Raw genomic sequence first — 26,220 nt, 5'->3', positions numbered from 1 at the left:
CATCTTTAATGAGCAAAACAGAAATACAGCTTCTAAATGACAGAGACCCCAAATATCTGCCTTTAGTTGTCCAAACATTGCCTCCTCTATTCCTGAAAGTTCAAGCTTAATTGAGGTGAGACTCCGGAGTCAGGGGCCATCCATGAAATGGCTTAACGATGGCCTTTGGATAAAGAAGTGGCTTTTAAGGCAATTCCCACATACTCTTAATTTGTCAATTGTTCATTTTATAGCCCAGGTGGAGAGAGAGAGCGGAAGCTCTATCAGAGGTGTAAGTAGGGGTTACTGTGCTTCTCCTTCCGTTTGCTTCTAGAGCATTTACGGGCACACATCTAGTTGGAATCTGGCCGCCACCATTCAAAGCCTGCGTTGAGAATAAGGCTGTCATCTCATCCTTTTTAAATGGCCTCTGATGCCACAGAAAAGTACAAAACAGGTTGCTGACTGAACAACCTCTGTGATCTAAATTCTCTGAAGGTAAGAAAAGACACACCATTGTGCAAAGTAAGCTGGGCAGCTTGTTTGAAAGCTGCCAGTTTGGGGGCGCCTGGGTGACTCAGTCGGTCGAGCACCTGACTCCTGGTTTTGGCTCAAGTCATGATCTTGGAGCTGTGGGATGAGCCCTGCAACGGGCTCCACACTCAGCATGGAGTCTGCCTGAGAATCTTTCCCCTCCTGATCCCTCCCCCTCTGCTCCTCCCCCCACTCACAGGCTTGCACTCTCTTTCTCTCTCTCTCTGTCTCTCTCTCTCAAAATAAATAAATATTAAAAAAAAAGAAATGAATATAAGGAAACTTTTGGTGGTTATGGATATGTTCATTTTCTTGATTGTGGTGATGGTTTCATGTATGTTAAAACATAAAATTGTACTCCTTATATATGTGTTGCTGATTGTATGTCAACTATATCTCAATAAAACTGTTAAAAATAAATAAATAAGAGAAGGAACAACTCTTCCTTACAGAAGTATTCCAATCAATATAGGCAGAAGGAATAAGGGAGATAGAAAATTACTATTAGAACACCACACTAGTAATGGAGGCAGGCATATCGTTAGACTTAACGATAGCATAAAAAAGAAATTCATCTTTTCTCAGAAGATCTATTTTGAATCCACTCTCCAAAAACCTTCCGGGGGGGGGGGTGAACAGAAGCAGCAGTCCTGGTCACCATTAAAACCCTGAAAGCAAGCAACTACCTGGGCTCCCTGCATCTCTTTTCTCCAGGGATGAGGAATAGGGGGCCTAGTCCTTCCCTCGAGCCATTTGCCATCTCTTGGGACTGTGTAACTGATCTGCTAGTTCATCGGGCTTCTCACACAGAAGACCTTTTCCTCAACTCATTATTCTAAGATGAGAAGAATGGTATCCTTTCCCCTTAGTGATAGGCAACATGAACACACATTAAACACCAGATCTAACAGCAATGAGCCACCACTTCACACCCATTAGGATGGCTATTATAAAACAAACAGAGAATGACAAGTGCTGGCAAGGATGTGGAGACACTGGAACCCCTGTGCATTACTGGTGGGAATGCAAAATGGCGCAGCTGCTGTGGAAAACAGTAAAGCAGTTTCACAAAAATCAAAAATAGAATTACATACGATCCAGTAATTCTACTTCTGGGAGTATACCCAAAAGAAAGGAGAGCAAGGACTCACATAGGTATCAGTAGGCCAGTGCTCATTTTGGCATTATTCACAGTAGGCAAAAGGTAGAAACAACCTAAATGTCTATCAGTGGAAGAAAGGATAAACAAATTGTGATATAGCCATGCAGTATAATATTATTCAGCCTTAAAAAAGAAGGAAATTCGGACACCTGCTACAACATAGGTGAACCTTGAAGACATCACACTAGGTAAAATAAGCCAGACACAAGAGGATAAATATTTTATGACTCCACTTATAAGAGGTACCCAGCAGAGTTAAATTCATAGAGACAGAAAGTCGAATGGTTGTTGCTAGGTGGAGGGGAGAATGAGAAGTTAGTGTTTTGATGGATACAGAGTTTTATTTATTTTTTTATTTTTTAAAGATTTTTTTAAAATTTATTTATTTGACAGAGACAGCCAGCAAGAGAGGGAACACAAGCAGGGGGAGTGGGAGAGGAAGAAGCAGGCTCCCAGCGGAGGAGCCTGATGTGGGGCTCGATCCCAGTACACTGGGATCACGCCCTGAGCCGAAGGCAGATGCTTAACGATTGCGCCACCCAGGCGCTCCTGATGGATACAGAGTTTTATTGTGGGAAGATGAAAAAGTTCTGGGTTCTGGAGATGGATGGTGATGACGGTTGCCCATGAATATGAATGTATTTAATGCCACTGAGCTGTACACTTAATAATGGATAAATGGTATTATGTATATTTTACTGTAATAAAAACATTTTACATTTCTTTTTTTTAAAGGTTTTATTTATTTGACAGAGACAGAGAGAGCGCAAGCAGGGGGAGGGGCAGGCAGAAGGAGAGGGAGAAACAGACCCCCAGTGAGCAGGGAGCCCGATGCAGGGCTCGATCCCAAGATCCTAGAATCATGACCTGAGCCAAAGGCAGACACTTAACCGACTGAGCCCCCCCCAGGTGCCCCCAACACATTCTACATTTCTATAGGAGTACATAGAAAGCTTTATTGGCGATTTCCACTGGGAAGTAAAGCTGAGTGCATGAGACTGAGAGAGTCTTACTTTTGTTCTGTTGGAATTTTTTTAACACATACTTAGGTTATTTTCATTATAAACAAAACCAACCAGAATTAAGTCAGCCTTTAACCTGGAAATTCCTCTTTTAATTCAGCGTGCAGGGGCGCCTGGGTGGCGCAGTCATTAAGCGTCTGCCTTCGTTTCAGGGCGTGATCCCGGCGTTCTGGGATCGAGCCCCACATCAGGCTCCTCCGCTGGGAGCCTGCTTCTTCCTCTCCCACTCCCCCTGCTTGTGTTCCCTCTCTCGCTGGCTGTCTCTCTCTCTCTCTCTCTGTCAAATAAATAAATAAATAAATAAATAAATAAATAAATAAATCTTTTAAAAAAAATTCAGCCTGCAAAAATAATCAGGGCAGGTACAACGATGCATATACAAGAATGCTGTTTTTAATATTAAAAATGTAGCAGCAATCTTTAGTTACAGTTACAGGAGGATCAGTTCAATAAATGGTGGTACGCCTGTACAAGGGATAACTGTGCACTTGTCTGAAAGAAGAGAGGGGCCCATAATACATTAAGTTCTAAAAACAGGTAACATTTAATATGACCTCATGTGTATACTGCATGGACACTCCTGTTCTGATAGCAGTCTGAAGGATACATATAAAATGGTTGTTCCTGGATAATAGAATTAAGGGCAATTTATTCATATTCTTTAACTGTACGTTTTTATTATTATAATAATTATTGCAAAGAACTCCTGTAATCAGAGAAGTAACAGGGCTATTTCCATTTTGAGAAACCAATAAGGCAAAGGGTTCGTTCCGGTGGTGGTGGGGGGGTTCAATTATGCAAATTAGTTTAGAACTCACAAAACCTGTGCGGGTCCCAGGGGCTCCCCTGCCTGTGCCATCCCCAGGCCCTGGCCTGAGGGAGCCAGAGAGGCTCCTGTGGGAGCCCAGTGCCATTGCTGAGCCTTTTCCATAGGTCACATCTTACAATCAACATGCTTTCACTCCTTTCTCAAAGAGTCACCAGCCAAATTTTGCATATAAATATCTAATTGTCAGTCTACTTTTCAGAACTCAAAACAATAATATCTGGAAATAATAATAATAATTAGCAGCAGCAAAAAATTTTTAAGATAGCTTTCAATAAGAAAATTCTCTCAGTCCATTGCAGATGAGTATATTTTTTATTTTAGCCAGCTGCTGCCTGCACTCACGTCCTTCTAGACAAGCAACAGACGCCATTAAAAAACTTTTCAAGAAGTTCTCCTACTCTTAAAGTAATGTGATAAAACAATGTGTTTCCTTTTGTCATGCTATCTTCCTTTTCATGTAATTCTGAAGACATTACAAGTTAAAGCCAATAGCAAAAGACACAAAGAGACATATTTTATAGATATCATCCACTCTCTGCTTTAAAATTTTTTTTTTTTAACAAGAGACAGGAATATGGAAGGCATATGACGCATCGTAAGCCTTACTTATCCTGTGGTTTATTTAGGGAATTTTATTTTGTGTTTGGAAAATGACAGACTTCTGCTTTTAGGTAGACAAATATGAACAACTCGCAGAGAGAAACAAGAGCACCTATCACTAGCAAACTTTTAAAAAGCCAAATAATTTAGTGTCTTTATTTTACTGTATATATAAGCAAATGAATATAAATGCTCAGTCCTACAAAATTAGCGAAATATCTTTACTTCTATAAAAAAAACAACAACAGTTCACCAGCACCCAGAAGTCACTACTCACAGCTTCTCCACTCACCAGGAAAGCTCCAAATGTCCATGCCTCCCTAGAGTGAAATGCCCCGTAGCTGGCTCACTCTGCGTGGACATATTCTTCTCTCCTAAGTTAACCTGAAGAGCAAGCTGGATTTGTTTACTGCACAAACATCTGTAATTGCTAAACATCTCGGTGGCATGGTGTAACAGTCACTGCTTGTGCAAACTGCCCATCTAAATGACTCTCTGCAGTATGAGCACATGAAAACCCAAGACACGGAGGAATTGAAAACATCTGTAAAAATCAATGGCCGGATTGACCAAAGGGGTGGGGGGATTAAAACAGCTACAGAGCTCCAGTGCAACATTTGACTTTAGAAAAGGCTCCTCCACACTATAGGTTCTTCCTTAGCGTATCCACAGCACCCCCCTTCCCCCTGAGGGGATCCTGGCAGGCAGACACTTCTTGTAACCCACCAGGGCAAACCCATTACAAGTCTTGTTAGAAAACAGCGCAGACAAGATGCAAGATTAAGGGGACTTATTACATCTCTAAAAGCAAAAAAAGAAATACCTCTTCTCCCATCATGCAGTCAGCCTCCTTTCTTCAGTTTGAAAAGGTCCCAGAACTACCCTGGAACCCTCCCACTTCCTTCCAACAGCCAAAGGCACAGAGCCTGAAGGACCCAGCCTAACCCTGAGTCATACTTGGGACCAAATGAGCAATAGGGAGAACAAAGCTCGCGTTTGTTTACGGCTCAGGAAGCCAGGGCCAATTCATGGCTTGGGTGGCTTTGCGAGAAGTCCTCCTCCCTCGCCTGCGTCGCTGCGAGAATGTAGCTGTCTCCCGGGGACCCACAGGTATGACCATTCAGACAAGGAACACACTGAAGGAGTGTTTATTTGGCAGTACCCAGCGGCCACTGCTGTTTAAAAACATCAGAAAGAAAATAAAAAGCCCACTATCTCTGAACAGATAATCTGATGGGGAGTGACAGAGATCTAGAATATGGTTTGTATGTGAAATGTCCATGATAAAAATACCTGTATTTTAAAGACATGAAATTAGTGGTAATATACAAAAATTACTCAATAAAAAAAAAAAAGAAAAAAAACTGAAGAAGGAAAAAACAACCATGGCTTTATAGAAACATTCGCCCCAGGAAAACTCCAGCAAAACTATTGCCAGCCATGTCATCGGTAGTATCCTCACAGACTGGAATAAAATGTTTAAATAGCTATGCTGTTTTGGCCCCGAATGAGATACCATTTTAATCACCACTTCAGTGGATTTAGAGCCCAGTGGCTAAGAGTTCAAAACTCTAGAGCCAGGGGCGCCTGGGTGGCACAGCGGTTAAGCGTCTGCCTTCGGCTCAGGGCATGATCCCGGTGTTATGGGATCGAGCCCCACATCAGGCTCCTCTGCTATGAGCCTGCTTCTTCCTCTCCCACTCCCCCTGCTTGTGTTCCCTCTCTCGCTGGCTGTCTCTATCTCTGTCAAATAAATAAATAAAATCTTAAAAAAAAAAAAACAAAACTCTAGAGCCAGAGTGTCTGAGATCAAAATCCCAGCTGGACCACTTCCCAGTGGTACAATTTTGAGCAACTCATTTAATATCCATTCACCTCAGTTTCCTTATCTATAAAATGGGGATAAAAGCACTAATCTACAGAGTTGTCTGGAAGATTGAATAGGTAACATACGTGGAGTGCTTAATGAAGTAGCAGGTACAAAGTAAGCACCCTATTAGCCACTATCACGAATTCAGGACAACATCACAAGGCAGGGTGCCAAGGCAACAGTACCCTCACTTTACCACAGTTCTCACATACTCACATTCTGAGGATCCATTTCACTTCCTACCTATGGGGAGTTTTTGAATTTTTAAATTGTACTAATTTAAAAACCATTTATTCAATATTTAGTAACTGCCTGTGGTATAGGGCATTTTGAATGAGATGCTATCTCAGGGCTCAAGAAATGTGCAATTCACTTGGGTAAATAAGACATAGGTCTGTTTATATATCACACAAGAAAACAAATGTGGGAGATGTCAGTAGGCTGTGAATGGCAAGGCGGGGCAGGCAGTAGGGAATTAACATTTTGAATTTAGGGGGCAGATAAGAAATCACCTAATCAAAACTTAATTAGGATGGAGAGAATAGACAAATTTCCTGCACAAGAGAATTCCCACTAATTTATGACGATACTCTTCCCTCAAGGAGGTGAGCGGAACTCCCCACTCCTTAAGTGTGAGGTACACATTGTGACTTCTTTCTAAAGAGTTGAATCTAGGGGCGCCTGGGTGGCTCATTCAGTTAAGCATCTGCCTTGGGCTCAGGTCATGATCCCAGAGTCCTGGGATCGAGCCCCAAGCCGAGTCGGGCTCCCTGCTCAGAGGGGAGCCTGCTTCTCCCTCTCCTCCCCGCTCATACTCTCTGTCACTATCTCTGTTGCTAACTCTGTCTCTCTCTCTCTCTCTCTCTCAAATAAATAAAATCTTAAAAAAAAAAAGTTGGCTCTAGAAAAGGGAAAAAAGCAGAACAACTTTACAATGAAGAAACCTGATAAACATGACTTCAGTCAGGTGACCAACATCAACATCAACAGTGAGAAGTCACATTGATAGGATGCGCCCCTGATACGACGTGATGAGGACTGCACTTCCCCACTGTGGTCTTCCTCTCCAAATCCACCATTTCAGTCTAAGCATGAGAAAAACATCAGACAAATGCTAATTTAAGGACATTCTGCAAATTTTCTCAAAATTGCCAAGGTTATCAAAAACATGGCAAGTCTGAGAAACTGTCATAGCCAAGAGGGGCCTAAGGAGATGTAATGTAATGGGGTGTCCTAGCTAGGATCCTGGAACAGAGAAAGGGCATCAGGCAAAACCTAAGGAAATCTGAATAAAGGATGGGATTTAGTTAATAATCATGTATCAATATTCGTTCATTAATTGTGACAAATGTACCATATTAACATGAGATGTTAAGAACAGAGCAAACTGGGTGTGGGGTATGTGGGAGCTCTCTGTATTATCTTTACAACTATTCTACAAATCTAAAACTATTCTAAAGTTAAAAGGTTTTTGTTAAAGATTTTATTTATTTATTTGTCAGAGAGAGAGAGAGAGCACAAGCAGGGGGAGCAGCAGGCACAAGGAGAAGCAGGCTCCCCGCTGAGCAAGGAGCCTGATGTGGGGCTCCATCCCAGGACCCTGGGATCACGACCTGAGCTGAAGGCAGAGGCTTAACTGAGCCACCCAGGCGTCCCTAAAATTGAAAGTTCATTAAAAAGTGAATTAGGGAGATAAGCTGGCTGCACATATATGCACACATAAATAAATGTATATGTGTGATTTAGAGACATACATGATAACGTTCATGACTATGTCTACAGAAATGTATTTAACAATGCCTTCCCAACTTCATTTATTCATTATCTCTATATCCTTAGCCTATCTCTTAACAAAGACAGCTGAATGCTGAGTCCTAGCCTTTTGCTTTCCATAATACACAAAAGAGTTTTCTTTGAAAGGAAACTTGGCTCTTCTGTCAGTTCTGCTGCCAACCCAGGCTACAGCGGCCCAGCTCAAAGAGTGTGCATGAGGTGGGCCCATCTGCCCCTTTCCAAGAGCTACTAGAAGTTCCTGGTGCCTGGCCAATTAGTCATCAACCACGGAGCCCCGGGGCTGGCAACTCTCCCAGCTACTTCCTCCCCATCTCCAGTTCACATTGCTCGGCACCTCCCCAGTTATCTCTAAAGTGCCAATCTGATCATGCCACTCCCCAACGGAACTCCTCCACCGACTGGCCAGCTCACCCAGAAGTACAGCTTGTGTGAAGCGGCTGGCAGAGCCCTGGGGAAAGAAGGCCCACCTCCCCTCCATCCCCCCTCCTCCTCCACCACCGCGACCACGGCCCCTGTACTCCAGCCAAATACACGTATTTGTATAACCATGCTCTCTCTTTGTCCGTGCACTCGCTACCAGTAGCATGAAAACCCATTTATCTTTTCATACTTTGCTCAAATCTCACTTTGCTTGAAAAGATCTCCCTGATACTCCCATCCCTTCCTTCTGGACCGCCAGGACAGGTAGGAGTTCCTTCCCCTGTTCTCTTTGATGCTTTGGACGAACCTCCGCTAGTTCCTTTCCCCTGCATCATAATGACTTTTCTACATACCCACTTTTCTCCCACACATACATAATGCAAAGCACTAAATAAGAGCCCTGTATGTGACAGCTGATTCAAGGCGCGATGCAGGGGAGGAGGTGTTAACTCCACTCCAGTTACCTACACCAGACCCACCTCATCCCAAGTAAATATACTGCCAGGTAAAAAATATGCATGTATCATGCTAATACAGAATCCAGACATGCCACCTAGCTGACACCTTTACAAATGGACTGCCACTTCTGAACTCATTTATCTAGAAATTTCCAGAGCTGCTGTGGCAGATCCATAAAAGTCACTCAATAAAGCTTCAGTAAGTGAATGAATGAGCCAATTAATAAACACATGCGAGAGTGAATCTGTAGCCAGACCATAAGCAGACCCCAAACATAATGAGTCTTCCTTCATAATTTCAACTGGATTAGGACAAAACATTATATTAATGTATCCAGTCCACAAATATTTATTGAGGGGCCACTAGAGTTTAACAATGGTTTTTAAGGAGTTATAAATAGGAATATGATGGCGAGGTCCAAAATCATGGCACTTACTTTCTAATGGCTAATATTTAAGACATGGTGACATCAAACAAACAGCTATCCAGACATAGCAAAATTCAATTCTACTTCTCTGAGTTTGAAATTTCCCATATGAAACAGTGACAGAAATGGCCCTGGAAACTGCACCGCTATTTACAGGCACCCCTTCTGTTCTAATAACCAGAAGGGCAGCAATAACAACTGTGAACGTTAACCAAGTGATGGTTTTATGCCAGGCACTTTCCTGCCCATTGTTGGTGTTACTCAGTCCTCGTGACAACCATATGGGGTATGTCCTATCGGTATTCTAATTTTACAGATGAGGAATCTAAAGCACTGAGTGCTGAAGTAGTCTGTCCCAGGAAGAGTCAGACGTGGGATATGAACCCAGGCAATCTGGCCTGCCTGCTTAATAACCACTATACTCCTAAAAACACAAATTTAAGGCCTTCTGGGAATGTGATACCTGGTGATATTCTGGCTGCAATTAAACATTTCTTAGAAAATACAACTAAGCTGAGTGTTGTAGATAGTATATGTCAAGCATATGTAGTACAGTAAACAACATCTAACATGTCAAAGAGTAATCCTGTAATACTACGTCTGGTTCCCCTTTCCTACCAACACCCCTGTCCTTCTCCTAGATAAGGAAACTTAACAGAGACACTGTGGGAAAAGATAACATAGAAAACGAAGTCTGAAAATCCCAGACCGTTCACCCAGGCAACCAGTGGGCATCTTAATACCATCTACTCATTAAAAACCATGGATTTTCCAACAGCTCAAGAGATGTCACATAATGTTATCTTTCAACCGAAATGAGGGCCATCCAAGACTATAGGTCTCAGGTAATCACAAGGTTTTGACCAATACCTTTAGCTCCTGAAGATCCCCAGAGCTTATTTCTAGTCTTCAAAGGATTAGAGACATAAATCTCTCATTTTTAAGGAATGAAGATCATCACTTTAGATGTTTACATGTTTTAATTGTACTTAAGTATACAGCTTGATGAATTTTTACTAAATGGATAAAAAGACTGCTTATGTACGAAAATAGTAAAATTTCCCTTACTGCAATTTGGCTGATTAAAAAAAATGATTAGTAGCTCATTTATATACAATTTTAATTATCACTCTCTGTTACAAGTGAAAGCTACAATGTTGATATTATAAAGGCATTAATTTGGGTAACAAATGAGATCCAAGATGATGAGAGCTGAAAAGACTGTCACAAACACAATGTCGGGTTGTGAGATATGGTAGCAAATGAAAAAAGAAAACAGGATCATTGCAAGAGAGAGACATCAGAAGTCACAAATGGCAATCAGCTCACACAGAAAGACCATGGGAAAGGAGATTCTTGGAGAGTTTTCTTGTGGGGAATCCAATAAACAATCAATGTAAAGAGCCTGGGCATGGAATGAGCTGGCATCAAAAAGCCAAGATTATTTTACATAAAGTCATGTCAGGTTAGGTCCTGGGGACTCCCCTGAGTATCTGTAATTTACCCACCCATGTGTAATACCTGCTATTCCCTTCCCTAAGTGTTTGGCCAGAGTGATCATCTGAGTGACTCATGAAAAGGTAAAGAGTTTACAAAAAGACTGGGGCCAGGCTGGGGTCACAGGGAAGCAGCCTGATGAGGAAATTCCCTCTTGGGTCCACAGGTGGAGGATAGAAGGTACCAGCTGTATTCATGAGAATAAGTTCCTGTCTGGGCTGCCTTCTTTCTTATAGTCTTCCAGCCCAATCTCTAGGCTGATGACTCTCAAACCTACATCTACAGTTCTCTCTCAATCACCAGACTTATTTATCCAACAGCCCACTGGATGCCTCCACTTGGTGGTCTCACAAGTACCTAAGAAATCCAGCTAGTCTAAGACAACCCGTGACCTCTCTCCTCCCCAGATATCTTTCTTCTCCAGTGGTCTCTAACCAGGGAATGATACTACCCCCAACTGTTTAAGCCAGTTGCCCAAGGCATCATCTTCAAGTCCTCCCTCTCCTATCAAATTTCTTCATTCTACCTTCAAAATGTTTCCCCAAACCATCCATGACAACACTTCAAAGCTGTCAGAGAGAAAAACTATTTCTCCTCTCTTGATGTTTCCTGCCATGTAAAAGGGAGCCCAAATGGACACTTTCTGGATGCAACTGGACACTCCTGGAACTCTTTGCCCCCTTACTCACTTTCCCCTGGAGAATGAAATGACATCTCCACTAGGTGAATTTCAGAAAAATAAACTACGGATGTTCAGCTCAACTCTTCTCTTTCCTCCTCTTCGAAGTTAGCCTCTGCTCTTCCCCAAGGGACAGGCCCTTCTATCTCACATGGGTCTGCTTTAGTATAATGTTGCTAAGACTGGGTGGGTGGGTTTGTCTAATTCTGGGGATTAGCTGGCAGGCCCATTTGGTTCTCATACTCATCTATATCCTTCAACTTTGCCTTCATCAGTAACAACATTGCTATATAACATAGGTAGATAAAGGTGCACAAATCTTAAGTGTACAGCTTTGAGGAATTTTCACACAATGAAATAAGATCTATATAAATAGAGAAATATACCATGTTCATGGATTGGAAAGGTATCAATTCTTCCCAAACGTATCTATAGAGTCAATGCAATCCCAATCAAAATCCCAAAGGTTTTATTTGTTTGTTTGTTTGTTTTGGTGGGGGGGATGACAAGCTGACTCTAAAATTTATATGAAAATACAAGGGGTTGGGGCGCCTGGGTGGCTCAGCTGTTAAGCATCTGCCTTCGGCTCAGGGCGTGATTCTCTGCTGGGAGCCTGCTTCTTCCTCTCCCACTCCCCCTGCTTGTGTTCCCTCTCTCGCTGGCTGTCTCTCTCTCTGTCAAATAAATAAATAAAACCTTTAAAAAAAAGAAAAGAAAAGAAAATACAAGGGGTCAAGAATAGCCCAGGAAATCTTGGAGAAGAGGAACAAAGATTGAGGACTTAAATTGCCAGATATCAAGGCTGACTATAAAGCTGCAGTAATTGAGGTAGTATAGAATAAGTGCAAGGACAAATATAGACCAATAGAACAGAGAGTACAGAAACAGACTAACACATACATGGCCACTTAAATTATGACAAAGGTGATAATGGCTGTGCAGTGCAGAAAGGATGATCTTTTCAAAAAGCAGTGCTGGGTGAAATGGATATCCATACTGAAAAAAGGAGCCAAAAATATTATTTTGATTCCCCATCCACTGACTCATCTTATTCATTAACTGGTTTAGAACCTAGATTGCAGGGACAGTGGGGGAGCTTATTGGGAGAGCCAACATAAGTTTCTGTTAACCTCTCTCCTCAATTATAGTCACCCTGTCTTCTGTAATCCACTCCTCCCACTATAAGTTGGAATACCCCACTGTAAGTTGGAATACTTTTTTAAAAAAGATTTTATTTATTTATTTATTTATTTATTTATTTATTTATTTATTTATTTGACAGAGAGAGCGAGACAGCCAGCAAGAGAGGGAACACAGGCAGGGGGAGTGGGAGAGGAAGAAGCAGGCTCCCAGCAGAGGAGCCTGATGTGGGGCTCGATCCCAGGACTCCGGGATCACGCCCTGAGCCGAAGGCAGATGCTTAACGACTGAGCCACCAGGTTCCGCTGGATACTTTCTCTAATCCACCTACCTGATCATATCACTCTCTTATTGAAAATTGCTCCCCATTGACAGCTCCTCACTGCCTTTAAGATCAAGTCTAAACTCCTTAACAAGTCACCAGGCCCTTCCTGATCTGGGCCCTGCTCCTTCTCTATTCTCATCTTTCCCCACTTCCTGCTGAAGCCTCAACACATGCTCTGTGCTATCTCAATTTCCCTTCAAGGCATTAATACATGTTGCTCTTCTCACTTTGATAACTCTACGCTCCTTGGCTTAATGGATGTCTACTGGATGCCATGGTTCTCAGCCTAAACATCACTTCCTGTAGGCCTAAAAACAGTACTTCCTACAGGAAGTCTAAACTTTACTTCCTGTAGGAAGGAGCTACACACAACTCGTACATGAACACTCGTTCCCCAGCCTCCCTCACACCTCATCACTTCCTGCCATGCCCAAGGGCTCCTACAGCTCAGCACTGTGTTCTCAACCTGATCTCAACTTGTGGCATTCCCTACACTGTATTATTACTGCTTATTTACTTTTCTGCAGCTCCCTGAGGGCAGTGACCCAGTCTTGTTTACCACTGGGTCCCCAGTGCTGAACATATATTGAGTACTCAATAAGTATTAGTTGAAATGAGTTACATTTATAATTTCAAAGTATTTTCTGTTATATGACATTTTTTTAAGTCTTATAAGGTAGGACAGGTATACAGAGTATTCCCATTTTACATATGGCCTAGTTGAGGTTAAGTAATTTTGTCAGGGTCAATGAGCTAGGACAATGGTACCATGCCCTTCTAATTTTATGATATTTAACTTGGTTCATCTGTAGACACAGTGTACTTTCCATTATTTTAATATAACAAGTACTTACCTCTGGGTTTAGCTTAAATGTTACATTTTTTCCCCAAGGTTCTTCTTTTTTCTTTAATCTCTTATCAAGGGAAAGTTATAATACATATAAAAAGAGAGTACAGGGGGCTGATCCCATATGTATGCGCCATCTAGTTTCAACAATTATCAACTCATGACCAATCTGGCTTCCTTTGTGGCCTCCCCACTCTTCCATCTTCCAAACTACTGGAAGCAAAATCCCAGACATTAAATAATTTCATTTGTAAATATTTCAGTTAAATGGTGCATTAAACAAACCATTCACAGTGATAAAAGGACTCATAAACAGGGTCCTTCCTTATGGCTCAATAAATTGAGAAGAAAGACTACTCACTATTTCCCTATTGTTGGGGACAGGGAGTGTTATATCGTATCTCTCCTGGTATAATTACCAGCATTCAGTCACTCTGGTTAGGCTGATATGGATTAGAGTATAGGGAAAACAAGCACCGAATTTTCTAGTGACGGAGAAAAGTGGATCTCAAAATGTCCCAACTTGAATGGTAAATATAATATGCTTGCAGTTGTTAAAAATGACCAGATTCCTTTTTTTCCTTCATCCAAGTTATCAAACCCGCCATCTCAGAAAGCCAACTGCCCCAGCCTCAGTGGAAGACCTGCTTGGGCCTCACTTAACAAATGCTGTCCCATGAGACCCAGTTTGTGCTTCCTCGAAATCAAACCAGCACACTCAATTCTCAAAGGAAACTTCCTTCTGCAAACATAAATCCTGGACACAAAACCATTTCAAAAGTGACGAGAACCAGGTTGTGCGCTAGTAAAACATTATCGCACTCATCAGTTCTCATGCCCGGTTGTGCAATAATATAATGGATCCATAAATTTCTGCAACTATTCATAGTGCCAACAACAGGGGGTGGAGATAGTTTTGAGTTCTCTTAGACGCTGTAAAAAAAATTGTCCACAGCCAGTAAAGCAAGCTGGGAAGTTTACGTTTGCCCCAGAGGCTTCACAACGAGGAGCGGGTTAAGATTGCTGCCAGCACATGGTTTCTTTCTGCAAACAAATCATGAATCAAGACACACACACACACATATATATTACTCCGATGATGTTAACGTGTCATGTCACTAAGACCAACACAATAAATCTCTGCTTCACAAAAATGCAGTGAACCATACAGCCACTATATTTTCAACCATATAACTGTTACATTATCCCACCTAGTCCCCTCATTTTATAGAGGTCTGTAATCTCTAGAGTGCTATGCTAATACAGTTTTATTATTATTCATACATGCAATACCTACTGAGCACCTAACCTACTACGTGCTGCACAGTGTTCCAAGCACATAGCCTGTAACAGAGAATAAAATAAATAATAAACAGGATAAAAAATAAATATTATGTTAGAAAGGGTTGCATGCTATGGAAAATAAAAATGCAGCACAAGTGAGCAGGACAAGCCAAGGGGGCAGGTTTTAGAGTAAGTGCACCGGGACAGGGCTCGCTGAAGAGGTGAAGTCTGAGCAAAGTATGGGGGAGCGGAGAGGCAGGCCGCCAAATGGGCCGGTGTAGAGGCAGGGTGCCTGGCCAGAGGAAAGCACTATAAGAAAGGGCCCAAAGTGGGAGAGTGCTTGGCATGTTTAGGGAGAAGTAAGGGGCCAGGACAGAGTAAGCAAGGGGAGAAGAAAAGGGAGAAGTCTGAGTGGTAATAGAGTCGAGTCCCTTCAGCCTGTGGGCCTGGGGCAGGCCTATTACTCTGGTTCTCCAGAGAGCCTCTGCAGGGGCACAAGCAGAGGAGTGGCATATGGTCTGACTTGGGCTTTCAAAGGATCACGCTGGCTTCACTGTTGAGACAAGAGTGTAGGGGGAAGGGGAGAAGCCGGAAGCCCTATAAGGAGGCCACTGAGTGATGGCGAGAGAGCAGGGGAGGTGTGAGGGGGATGAGCTGTGGTGGGTGCCAGATGTTCACAGGAGGCAGGGCTGATGGAGTCACCTGACAGGCTGGACAAGGATTGTGAGAGGAGGAGAAGTCGGGGGCAGCCCCAAGGCTTTAGTGCTGACGTGGAGGAGGGGGAGGGGCACTGCCTTCCCTGAGATGCGGAAAGCTGCAGGCAGAGAGGTTCGAGGGGGAAGACGATGAGTTCAGGGTTGGGTAAGCTAGTAAGAATTTAAGATCTTCCAGTGGGGCTGCGCAAGTTGGCAGCTGGGCACGTGGCCCGGAGGTTCAGAGAAGCGTGCTGGGATACAGACTCGGGAGTATTACACGTGGTGCTGCTACTGCTGCTGCTAATAACCCACTTTACTATTGTGTTTAAAACAAATATTCATAGCAATAATAAAAGTCTCTCTCTCTCTCTCTCTCTCTCACACACACACACACACACACACAATGTCCTTCAACACAGAGAAGAATAAGACCAAGAATCAAAAAGTAAACAAAAGGAATTAAGTGTTTGCTGACTGAGTCAATGGTCATGTTCATTTCAACCAGTTGAGTAAAATGAAGAAAAACTACATCCATTGTTTCTTCCCAAGATGGGCACTTGCTCTTTTGTAAATATTTACAGGAATCTGAAAGTGATGGTGTGAAGGAGAAATGAGTTCGCAAGCTGGGATACCAACTAGATAGCTTTCAGAGCTTGAGAAATATCATATATGGCTTACTGAAAGAAACAAGTTGGCTCAGATAAGCTGCAGCGAAAGAAGAATGTAAATGGAACAGTCTTTCATGTCTAAGTCTCTGCCCTTTCTGCCTTTTTCACCCCTAAAAGTATTAAGTGTCCCAAAGTTTCCTTTCCAGATTCTAATGCATGATGACACCAGGCAAAGTTGCTGGAGGCTGGGGGAAAGAGGCAGCTGGAAATTCTACAGCTGTGGAAGATGATGCAACTTTTAAAAATTCATCTCACCCAAAAAATGAAAAACATTTAAAAGCCACCGATAAACCTACATTAGAGATGCTGCCAATGCCCCATCCCCTGAGCCTACTGGCACAAACATCAAAGCAAAAGTTTCAGCACTAAATCGAATTAACGAACATTCCTTAAGCACAGCACGAGTGTAGCTTATTACAATCTGGAAAATTCCACAGTATTTATCAAATCCTAAGCAAAGCTATGGTGCTCAGAAGTGTACCACAGTAGACGTCACTGACAGCCACAAGCTCGATGGCTCTGGGTGTGTTGCTGTGGCAACCGTGTACTCAGCAGCAACACACTGTCTGCCTCTCGCAACCCAGAACCAGAGAGGTAGAAGAAAACAGCCAGCTTCCTGACGGTAACAATGCAGGGAGTCAGAGCACGGCCCATCTCCATCATACACACACGTGGGAGACTTCCTTTCGGCAGTCTGAAATCATTCCCACCTAACTCCTAGAGAAAAAAACCACACAACCCCCTTTTGTCTACTGCAGAACCAGTCAACACACCCAGGCATGAAGCACTAGAGAAATGCACAAGGAGAAGTGATAGATCCGTCTGTGCCCACAAGTGTCGTGGTCATGTGTTTAGCTGGGTCCAGGCATGAAGGACTTTTCGGGGGGGGTGGTGGTAGAGGGGAATGGAGAAGTGCGGATCCATTTGAAAAGTCATACCGAGACGCTTTCCACAGAGCCATCAGTAAGAGAAGACGCAAACTAGAGCATGAGCCTTTCCAGAAACACAGAGGGAGAGCCTCAAAGGGGAGAGGGCAAACAGCTAGCATGTGAGGACGCAGACACCCCAGAAGAGGCACAAGAAGTCTCAGGTGCCCAAAATGGACTTTTGGGTACTCCACACTGTGCTGAAATAAAACAGAAACTGTCGAACATACCTTCTCCACCGGTAGAAAGTCATTCTCTACTTCAATCGACCTGGGTCTTAGTTTTATTGGTTTGTCTTTGAATATATCTCCAAAGCCCACTCCCTTAACTTTCTTCGGCTGGATTGCTGCAGTGGCGACTGTCCCGTTGGCACCTTCGGATTTGGTACTGCTCGAGTCACCCCCATCACTCTCGGAGCCTGTGGTTTCCCTTAAACCTGTCAAGAGTGGGGACGGGGAGAGAAAGAGCTCAGCAATCAGCCTTAGCCGTGAAGCACCTCACAGCCAGCCAGGAACCACCTCTAAAAGTGTTACTGGGCACAGGGCAACCTGCACTGGGGCTTTTCATTTAGTGTGTTGAGTACGTTGCATTTGGGTGGCTCTGAGTTGTGTTTGATCTCCCCACCCCCAGCCTTTAAGAAGTGAGTCAAAATTCTTCAAAAAAAAAATCTAATTTCAAAGCATCTCTGTGTAAGTGTGACATTTCGCCACACTTCAGCCGCAGCCTGATTCTGATACAAACTTGTTTTGCCACAGTCTGCGTGATAACAACCCTTCCCACCCTGTCCTCGCCTCCCCACCCCGCCAGTACCACATACTGTACCTCCAATCTCTATGACTCATGGCAATTAGCAATTAGCAATGAAAGTAACATTTCCTAAAGGGAAACTGTAAAGCTAAAAGCCATTTAAACAAATTAGCAATTAAAGAAACCACACAAAATTATGACTGCCAAAGAATTAAATCTCTTTGGATGGCTTCACAAGGAATAAATGCACGCAGACATGTTTCTCTAGGAAAGCATTAAACCAAACTTGACATTGAGGCGCTTTCACTGGCAAGATGATTGTGTTTGTTAAAGAGGGAAAGGAAGCTGCCCTCCCGGAGGCCAGACTCCCCCAAGCCTACCGCTCTTCTTCCCTCCTTCAGTGCCATCATTTCCCCAAAGCTGAATCCCTTTCCAAAGAAGAACACTGGAGCATGACACCCTTCCTTTGACTTCCTGTGGCATGTGTCGGAAGTCATCAAATAGTTATCAGCAAGACAGGTGAACACTTACCTCCCAGATTCTTTTTTCCCCAGGCTCTGCCCACAATCATGTTCCTAAAAGGAAGAGCCTATTTGTTTCTAGTTAATTTCTGGGTGTACACTCTCACTTTGAAAGTCAGTGCATCAGTCATGCCATCAAAGGGCAGGATTCAAAGGATATTTTATGGAATACTTAGTTTGCCATTCAATCTGTCTCTAAAGCCTCTAGATGTGTAGTAGAATAGCTCCTGAACATTTACTGTATATCCCCTCATGACAATGCCCTCGATGAAAGTACACCATCAAATTTTGCTCTGTATTAGCCAATCATGTGCTATCTTTCAATAGGGAAGGTGGGCTCCTAGTTCATAAGAACAATACACCAAATAATTGCTCACATAAAATGTTATAAAAGTCGAAGTCATTCAAATAAAGAAGTCTCAGGGCAGGAAGGAACTGTTAAATGAAAACAGATAAAATATCGAAAGGTCATTATAAATTGCTAACAAGTTTCAAAATCAAATCCTTAAAACTAAAACAATGGCTGTGTTTGTTGCTGCTGCTGTTTTTAAAAAAATGGCATTTATAGGTCAAAAAGGAAGGGGGGAGAGGGAAGATCTCTGGTGTACATTTTAATTAAGTCAAGAACAGCATTTGTGAGCAAGAACGGAGGGCAGAGCGAGAAGGAGCAGCCTGCAGCAGTGGGGTCGGCTGTAATTTATAGGACTGGATTCGAGTGTGCAAGCATGGAGAACCCCTCTGGATTAGCTATCCATTCGCGTGTTTATTTGTTCATTGTTTTTGGAAATAACCCTGCTGGAGATATAATTTTGGAGTCTAAATATTGTGTCATTTCCCCTTTAACATGTTCTCATTTTGCCGTATGGATTCTTTCTATGTGATAAATGGCTTGTATAGTCTTTGCTGGGTTGGAAAGAACCATTTGAGGGTGGAATAAAGAAAGAGTTAGTGGAAAGAAACCATCACCGCCCTGCCCTCCCCACCACCACCACCACCACCACCACCACCACCACCACCACCAGCAGCAGAAGGCAGCAGGGGAAATGGATTCGGGCAAGGCTGTTTTAGTTCTTCAAAGAGAGGAATTTGAAGGAGTCTTTTATCATTCCTCATTAGTTAGAACCATAATGTTTTCCACCACTGCCGTTCTGATTTCCCTGAGCTTCTGGTTTCAGGGATTTGCTGCCTTCCGGGCTCATCCTAATGACTTTATATTAATCACCGTGAGAAATGCTCTTCACATTGCACGGGGAGAGGGGGCAGTCATTCAGCCACATAAGCAGGGACTGGGAAGGAAACCCATGGCAGATTTTTCTTCCAGACATTCTGGCAGCCTGCTTCTATCACTTCTAAGTATGCAAATTATACAGCTGAATATCTGGGTTGGTGAAATAACTCAAAATCTAGTTCCTTCCCTTTAGAGGGAAAGAAAGGTGACATTTCAGGTCGGTTGGGTGCTGCATTTTTGGCTACTGGTGCCCATCACACACGCTTTCCCGTAAACTGTCCCCATGTCATGCTCAGAATGCCAGGTGACACCCACAGGCATACAGCGCAGAGCGTCCTCTGTGGGCTGGGGCCAGGTCATGAAGGGGTTGTGACTGGTGCACCGCGCGCTAAGCGCAGAAAGTGTGCATGTTTGCAAACGCTTATAGCGGTGGGCACTGCTATGACTTCAGACATGTGGCCAGGGGACTCGTCTAGGTGACCAGGGAATAGACTAGTCCCGGTCTGTCAAACGCCCGTGGTGAGGTGCAGACGGCACACGACATGCATAGTAAAGTCGTGTACAGCAAGACCAGCTCTCCGTCCATGGGGGGCTGGAAATAAAAACAAACTTCACCACAGACGGTGTGAGAAGCATGGTTCCGGCGCTCCCATCTGAACCTTCTCTTTCCCCGCTTCTGTGTACACAGGTACGGATGCGTACGCGTGCCTGCACACCTGGGTGGAGGCTTTGTCTTCAAGGTGAAAACGGAACAAAGCCTCAAGTTTTCTCTGTTATACGGCTGGCCAAATGACATCATAAATTACACTTTTGTGTAATTTACTGTAATATTCCAGCATGGATCAATTCAGACCTGTGAGCCATTTTTGTTGATTTTAATTTTAAAACTCGCATGTGTAGTGCTATTCAGCGGCAGGAACCGTTCTAAGGGCTTCATGAAATTCATTCATTAATCTCATTCATGTCCTTCCCCCTCAACTTTTGGCAGCTTTATCTCACAACACAAAAGGCTATACATTGGTCCTGCCAAAAGAAGTCTGCCGTGCAGTGACTGGCTGAATGAGCAGAGCAGAACACCATTTCTGGCATGGGCTTTCGTGTCACGTTCTTATTTCTTTGAACAACACAATGAAGAAATGGTTTATTGGTTTCTAATGAGCCACTCAGGAAAAGCAGTAACCGCGAGAGGTTGACATCTCCATGGGAAGCCATCTTACACCACCGCAGAGGCCCAGAGATACTGGTACGAATACGTATGCCATGACAAATGCTACCGGTCCCTTCTCTGCACGCATGGTCCATGCACGCATGTCACACACATGGCGGAGGCACAAAGCAAACAAGAAAGCGCCAGGGCTGTGATGAGGAGGCTCCTGCAGCACACACCAAGGAGACAGCACTTATTCGGGCAAATAAGTCCATGTCCTTGGATCAGAAAGTCACACAGACACTTGGCAGAAGCATGAGCAGCTCAGGAAAGTGCGGCCGTGTCAAAAACCACAAGTACGCAGATGTTAGCTTTACGATTGCCTCCTGCTGTTAAGGTCACTCACTGTAATAGCGTCTGTGGCCCTCCGTCTTTCCCGGTGCAGCTCGGTACAGAATTGTCCCTTCAAAGGTAGTCTTTCCTGACAGTGAATGAGAGAAGAGAAGGGGAGAGAAAAACAAGAGGGGAGAAGGGGGAGCAAATGATGGCAAAAGAAGGAAGAGGGAGAGTCTTTAACTGAACTTGCCTTCAATGAATCCGCTGTAAGAGTTTTATTGGCAAATTAATTAGAGACCATTAGGCAGAACTTAAGAATATTATAGAATGAGCCCAAAGTCCCCACACAACCACGATGGCAACGAGCACCCGGAAGAGAGGCTTGCCTCTGCAAATGAACGGGCATGTAGATTACGCCCAATTTAAACCTGGATGCCATTTCCACATTTTAACTCAAGAAAAGGAAAACCTCAATTAACTAGAGGAAATCCAATTAATTGGATTCCTTAATGAACTCAATTGTACAGTACAAACTCCTCTTTGGAGAATATGACCCATACGTAATATGGATTTAGGCCCATTACCTTTTATCTTCTCCCCCCAGGGCCCTGTATAATACAAAATGATATCCATGACCCCAAGATTCTCAACAAGGCACAGAATTCTCTTTAAAGATTTTACGCTCCGTACCTTTCAGCAAGAAAAGGTACTAACATGCTGAGGTGGGGTTTCACCAATGAGGATTGAAGCCAGTAGTGCCATCTGTGTAGATGGAAGGGGTTTTCTGCTTAGCACTGCGGACAGTGCTGCGGACAGCAGAAAACCCTATTTCTTGAAACACCTTCATTGAGCTTTTGCCATATCAGTCATGAGACTGTACTTAAGCATGAGGACATAGGACTCACCCACTGTCAAATATCAAAGTATCTCTTTTTTGTTGTTACATGTAGAGGTTATCAAGAGCATAGGACTGGACACACAGCTAAAGCCCAAATTTCTCTGGAATCGTAAGTACAGGAATATACACACACTGTCCTACTTTGAGTACACACACACACACACACACACACACACACACACCCCTTACAGAGAATACCATGGGCAGGTAAAATAGTTTGCTAAAGGCAAAATCAATTAATAAATGCATTACTCTACATTACCCAACAAATAGGTTCTCTTATGGCTTATGAGCTAAATAGCAAACTAGAGGCCAGTCATACAGCTCACTCATAATAAGTCTGAGGGAGGGAAAGACAGGCTACTTTTACGGAGAGAGGAACTGAGAGGGAGGGAGCAACTTGTCTCACTTCTTAGAACATTCTTTAGGAAAATGGAAAACTCCAACAGGAAACATCAAGTCAGTTTCTGGGCCACGTCACTCCTGAGACATGAAGAGAACTGTGAATGACCAGATGGATGAATGAAATGCCACTGGGTATTTCCCATTTCCACGTCCTACCGGCATGGTGGGACACCCTCGTTCTGAAGTTTGCCCTTTCTGACAAATGTGCTCTAATTAAAGCAAAAACTTAGATGTTCAAAACCACTGGCTACATAAGAATCATCCAAAGAAACAATAAAGTGTTTCAAAGGTTCCTGTTAGGTTTGCAGCTCTTGAGGACTTTGATGACAAAACAAAAAGGAGCAAATAAAGCAGCGTGTTTCATTTGGGCAATTTTTATTCTGCTTCGCTTTGGTCATCAAGGTGGCACTATTCCTAAAGAAGACAGACGTTTTGCTAGCGAGGCCCTCCCAAACTATACAGTGGGGGTCTTCTCAGTGTCAGAAAAAGGTATCAGAAGAAAAAGAGATCAGTATTTTGATAAAGTCCCTCCATGTTCAACAGAACCTCCCTGTGTTCTCCCCCAGGACCGAGTCTGAGGATCACTGAGGGAGACCACAGCTCTGATGTCTCTGAATGGCCGAGCATGTGTGCGAAGCCCCTGTCCGCTGGCAGCAAGGCGACGGGAAACGGAGCCTGGGCTGCGGGTGAGCGAGGACACACACGTTCTATAGATGGGTGATTGGAAAGGTCATGAATATGAGTGCTGTTTATTCCACTGGGAGAAATACTCTACTATCACTATTAAGTATTAATACCTGAAGGCGGCAAACACTCTAAAAGGGAAGAATTTTATAATTTCAACAGAAAATCATGTGCTTATCCTAGCATTTAATTTTGCCTGAAACTGTTTCATCAATTTGCTAATTGCTCTTCACTGCTAATAGAATGTCATATGTGAAACAAATACCATCTAATATTAAAAAGAACAAAACGTACAAAATAAGAAAGAACAATCTTTATCTTACAACGAATGAAATACAATATTTCTGTATCGCGAAAGTGGTTTGCCCCAAGTTTTAAAAGGCCATCTCCATCTTTGTCTTAGCTTGACAAGTCACTAAGGCATCAGAATCTAAAATTCCAAAATAAGGAATCAGGAAAACAACAAAGTCAATTCAAACTGAAATCTCCTGGTTATTAATGGTTATAGAAAGAAAATGCAAACTTTGCCCCTCTGAAAATTATGGAAAATAAGTGAAACTGTTTCTGTGCTAAATGATTTTAAAAAAAAAACTAACAGGAATACTTTTTAGTTTTACAACAATTATTTTAGAATCTGAGAAATTCAACAATATTTCAAAAAGATGTTAGAAATAAAAGACACATTTATGTCTTAAATGTGAAGCAAAATTTATCTGAAAATGAAATTGGACAACAGTAATATCTGGATTTGCCGCAGCATCCAAATAAATCTTATGGTTCAGGATATTCTGATTATAATTTAATATGATATCAGTATAATTTATAATTAGTTCTTTTTTGAGAGAGAGAGGGGGAGAAAGAACACATGCATGAGCGAGAGGGAGAGAGAATCTCAAGGAGACTCCCTGCTGAGCACGCAACCCGACACAGGGCTTGACATGGGGCTCAATCCCAGGACCCTGAGATCATGGCCTGAGTCGAAACCAAGAGTCAGCCACATCACCGACTGAGCCACTCAGGTGCCCCTATAATTAGTTCTATTTCACATTTAGTCAATACCAGCATGTGCAAAATGGAAACTGAAAAGGTAATTAATTAATCATGATCTGCAATAATAGGAAGAAATAATTTAAACTCTACTCAAATCTGAAATTGGTCAGATGCTCTGTGAAAGGGTTAATTGCAGGCCAGAATGAAGGCAATGCCAAAGTATGTGTGAAAAGCCTGAATGTAATTGTGGCCTCGTCACTCATAAGCCATGCCACACACAGGACTTATTTTCACCAGACTTCAGGGTTTCTTATCTGCCACCAGGCTGGAAGGTCTCTAAATTCCTTTCCATTCCCAACAGAAGATTCTGCCCACACTATTATTACAACCACTTGGATGTTTTCTTTTTTAAAAACCTAATTTACTCAAAATTTTTTCACCATTGGTCTGCTACATGGGAGCCCATCTCATTCTTTTAAAGAATTCCTTTTTGGTGTCATTTTGCAAGCCCTAACAGAGCTGGGTGAGAATCATCAGTGGCTCCTAACATTCAAAAAGAAAGACAGCTAGACATTATGAGCCTCCATATAGATGATACACCACCATCTATGACATTTTAGGGAATATATATATGTATATTTCAAACCTCAATTTAATCAAGCCCCTAGATGTGATTATTAATTTATAGGAACACAGAGTCAATAGCATAACAGAGATGAAATCAGCAAAGACAGATGGTAGGAAATTAATGGACAAAGGACCTGAGTTTGTTCAGTAAAAAAAATTATAAGGGAAAAAGGAGACACGGAGGAGGAATCTATAGATTTAGAAAGACTTGAAACACAACTGATTATAATCAGATATAAATCACATTCAAACTAACAAATTGTATTAAAAATACAAGACTACAGGGTGTCTGGCTGGTCGGTCAGTAGAGCATCTGACTCTTGATCTCGGGGTCATCAGTTTGAGCCCCATGTTGGGTATACAGATCACTTAAATAAATAAAACTTTAAACAAAATTGAAGACTATGAGGGGAAAGTCAACACTGTATATTTAATTACACTGAGGAATTGCCATTATTTTTTTTTGTGTGATAAGAATTTTAAGACCTCCCTTTTATTGATACATATTGAAATATTTATGGCTGAAATTATATGATACATTATTCCTTCAGAATAAAATGGGGGAGGACTGGCCGTGGTATAATTGCAATGAAGTGACTATAGGCTAATGAATGTTAAAGCTGGGTGCTGAGCACCCAGGGGTTCATTACACTATTCTCTCGACTTGTGTATATGTTAGAAATTCTCTATGATAAAAACCTCTGTGAAAAAGTACCTTTCATGTTTCATAAATTCTATAAAATACAACCGCGTTTTCAAATTTAAACATGGAACAAAACATTTCTGCTACTACATGGCTATGAACTTTCTTATCTGAGGTAAAAGGTTTAAATCAACCTATCAACCAAACAATTGCTGTAACTCTTTCCTTGACAGATTAGATTACCCTGAACAAAGATCTAAAGTTCGGAGATTTTCATAACCAACCACCATATATAAAAATACATCAGCGTAAAAGAAAAGCAAGTTCAAGCAATTTGCACCTGTCATTCAAAGATAAAAATGCCTCCTTAGAGTAAGAAAGGAGTCAGCAAGTGCTTATTGAACACCTGCTACATGTCAAGCTGTCCGGGCACCCCTCCTTAGAAATACAATGTCAGGTTTCTTTTATTACATTCATCCATCAGTTGACAAAACTCAACTTAATAACTATGTTCAAATACTTTCTGGAATTAGAAATGTGAAGAGTACAAATACCAAATAATTATGGGCACATGTAGGGGTATATGTGTGTGTGTGTGTGTGTGTGTGTGTGTGTCTGTGCAACAGAGATACACAAGGATACACTGCACACAAAGTTTTCTTCATATGCGCCAGGACACAGATTTTATGTCTTAAAAAACCTCAGCCTGATGTCTGGTAGCATTTATATTAACAGGATTTTTATATGAAGCCACAAGACCTCTAAAAATTACCAAAATGGCATAAACATCAGGAATATTAAGTAGACTGGTCTAACAAAGACTTTGATTAAGTACAG

At 42.4% G+C, this 26,220-nt stretch overlaps 1 protein-coding gene across 5 annotated transcripts in view; it reads right to left on the bottom strand.

The window, feature by feature from the left end:
- SH3KBP1 (SH3 domain containing kinase binding protein 1) overlaps positions 1–26,220 on the bottom strand; it is a 334,252-nt gene that overhangs the window by 116,963 nt on the left and 191,069 nt on the right. For 4 of the 5 annotated variants that reach the window (XM_040633668.1, XM_040633661.1, XM_040633671.1 and 1 more), the window contains one exon: positions 17,388–17,593. In XM_040633668.1, the coding sequence (XP_040489602.1) occupies positions 17,388–17,593 (206 nt within the window). Of the gene's footprint in view, positions 1–4,949; positions 5,221–17,387; positions 17,594–26,220 lie in introns of those variants that run through there. The other variant, XM_040633677.1, reaches the window with a different exon arrangement.

This window comes from Ursus maritimus (assembly GCF_017311325.1).
Source record: "Ursus maritimus isolate PB19 chromosome X unlocalized genomic scaffold, ASM1731132v1 scaffold_X1, whole genome shotgun sequence".
In the NCBI taxonomy this organism is placed as follows: Eukaryota; Metazoa; Chordata; class Mammalia; order Carnivora; family Ursidae; genus Ursus; species Ursus maritimus.
The sequence above is the reverse complement of the archived record's forward strand: the minus strand, read 5'-3'. Positions and strand labels throughout refer to the sequence as shown.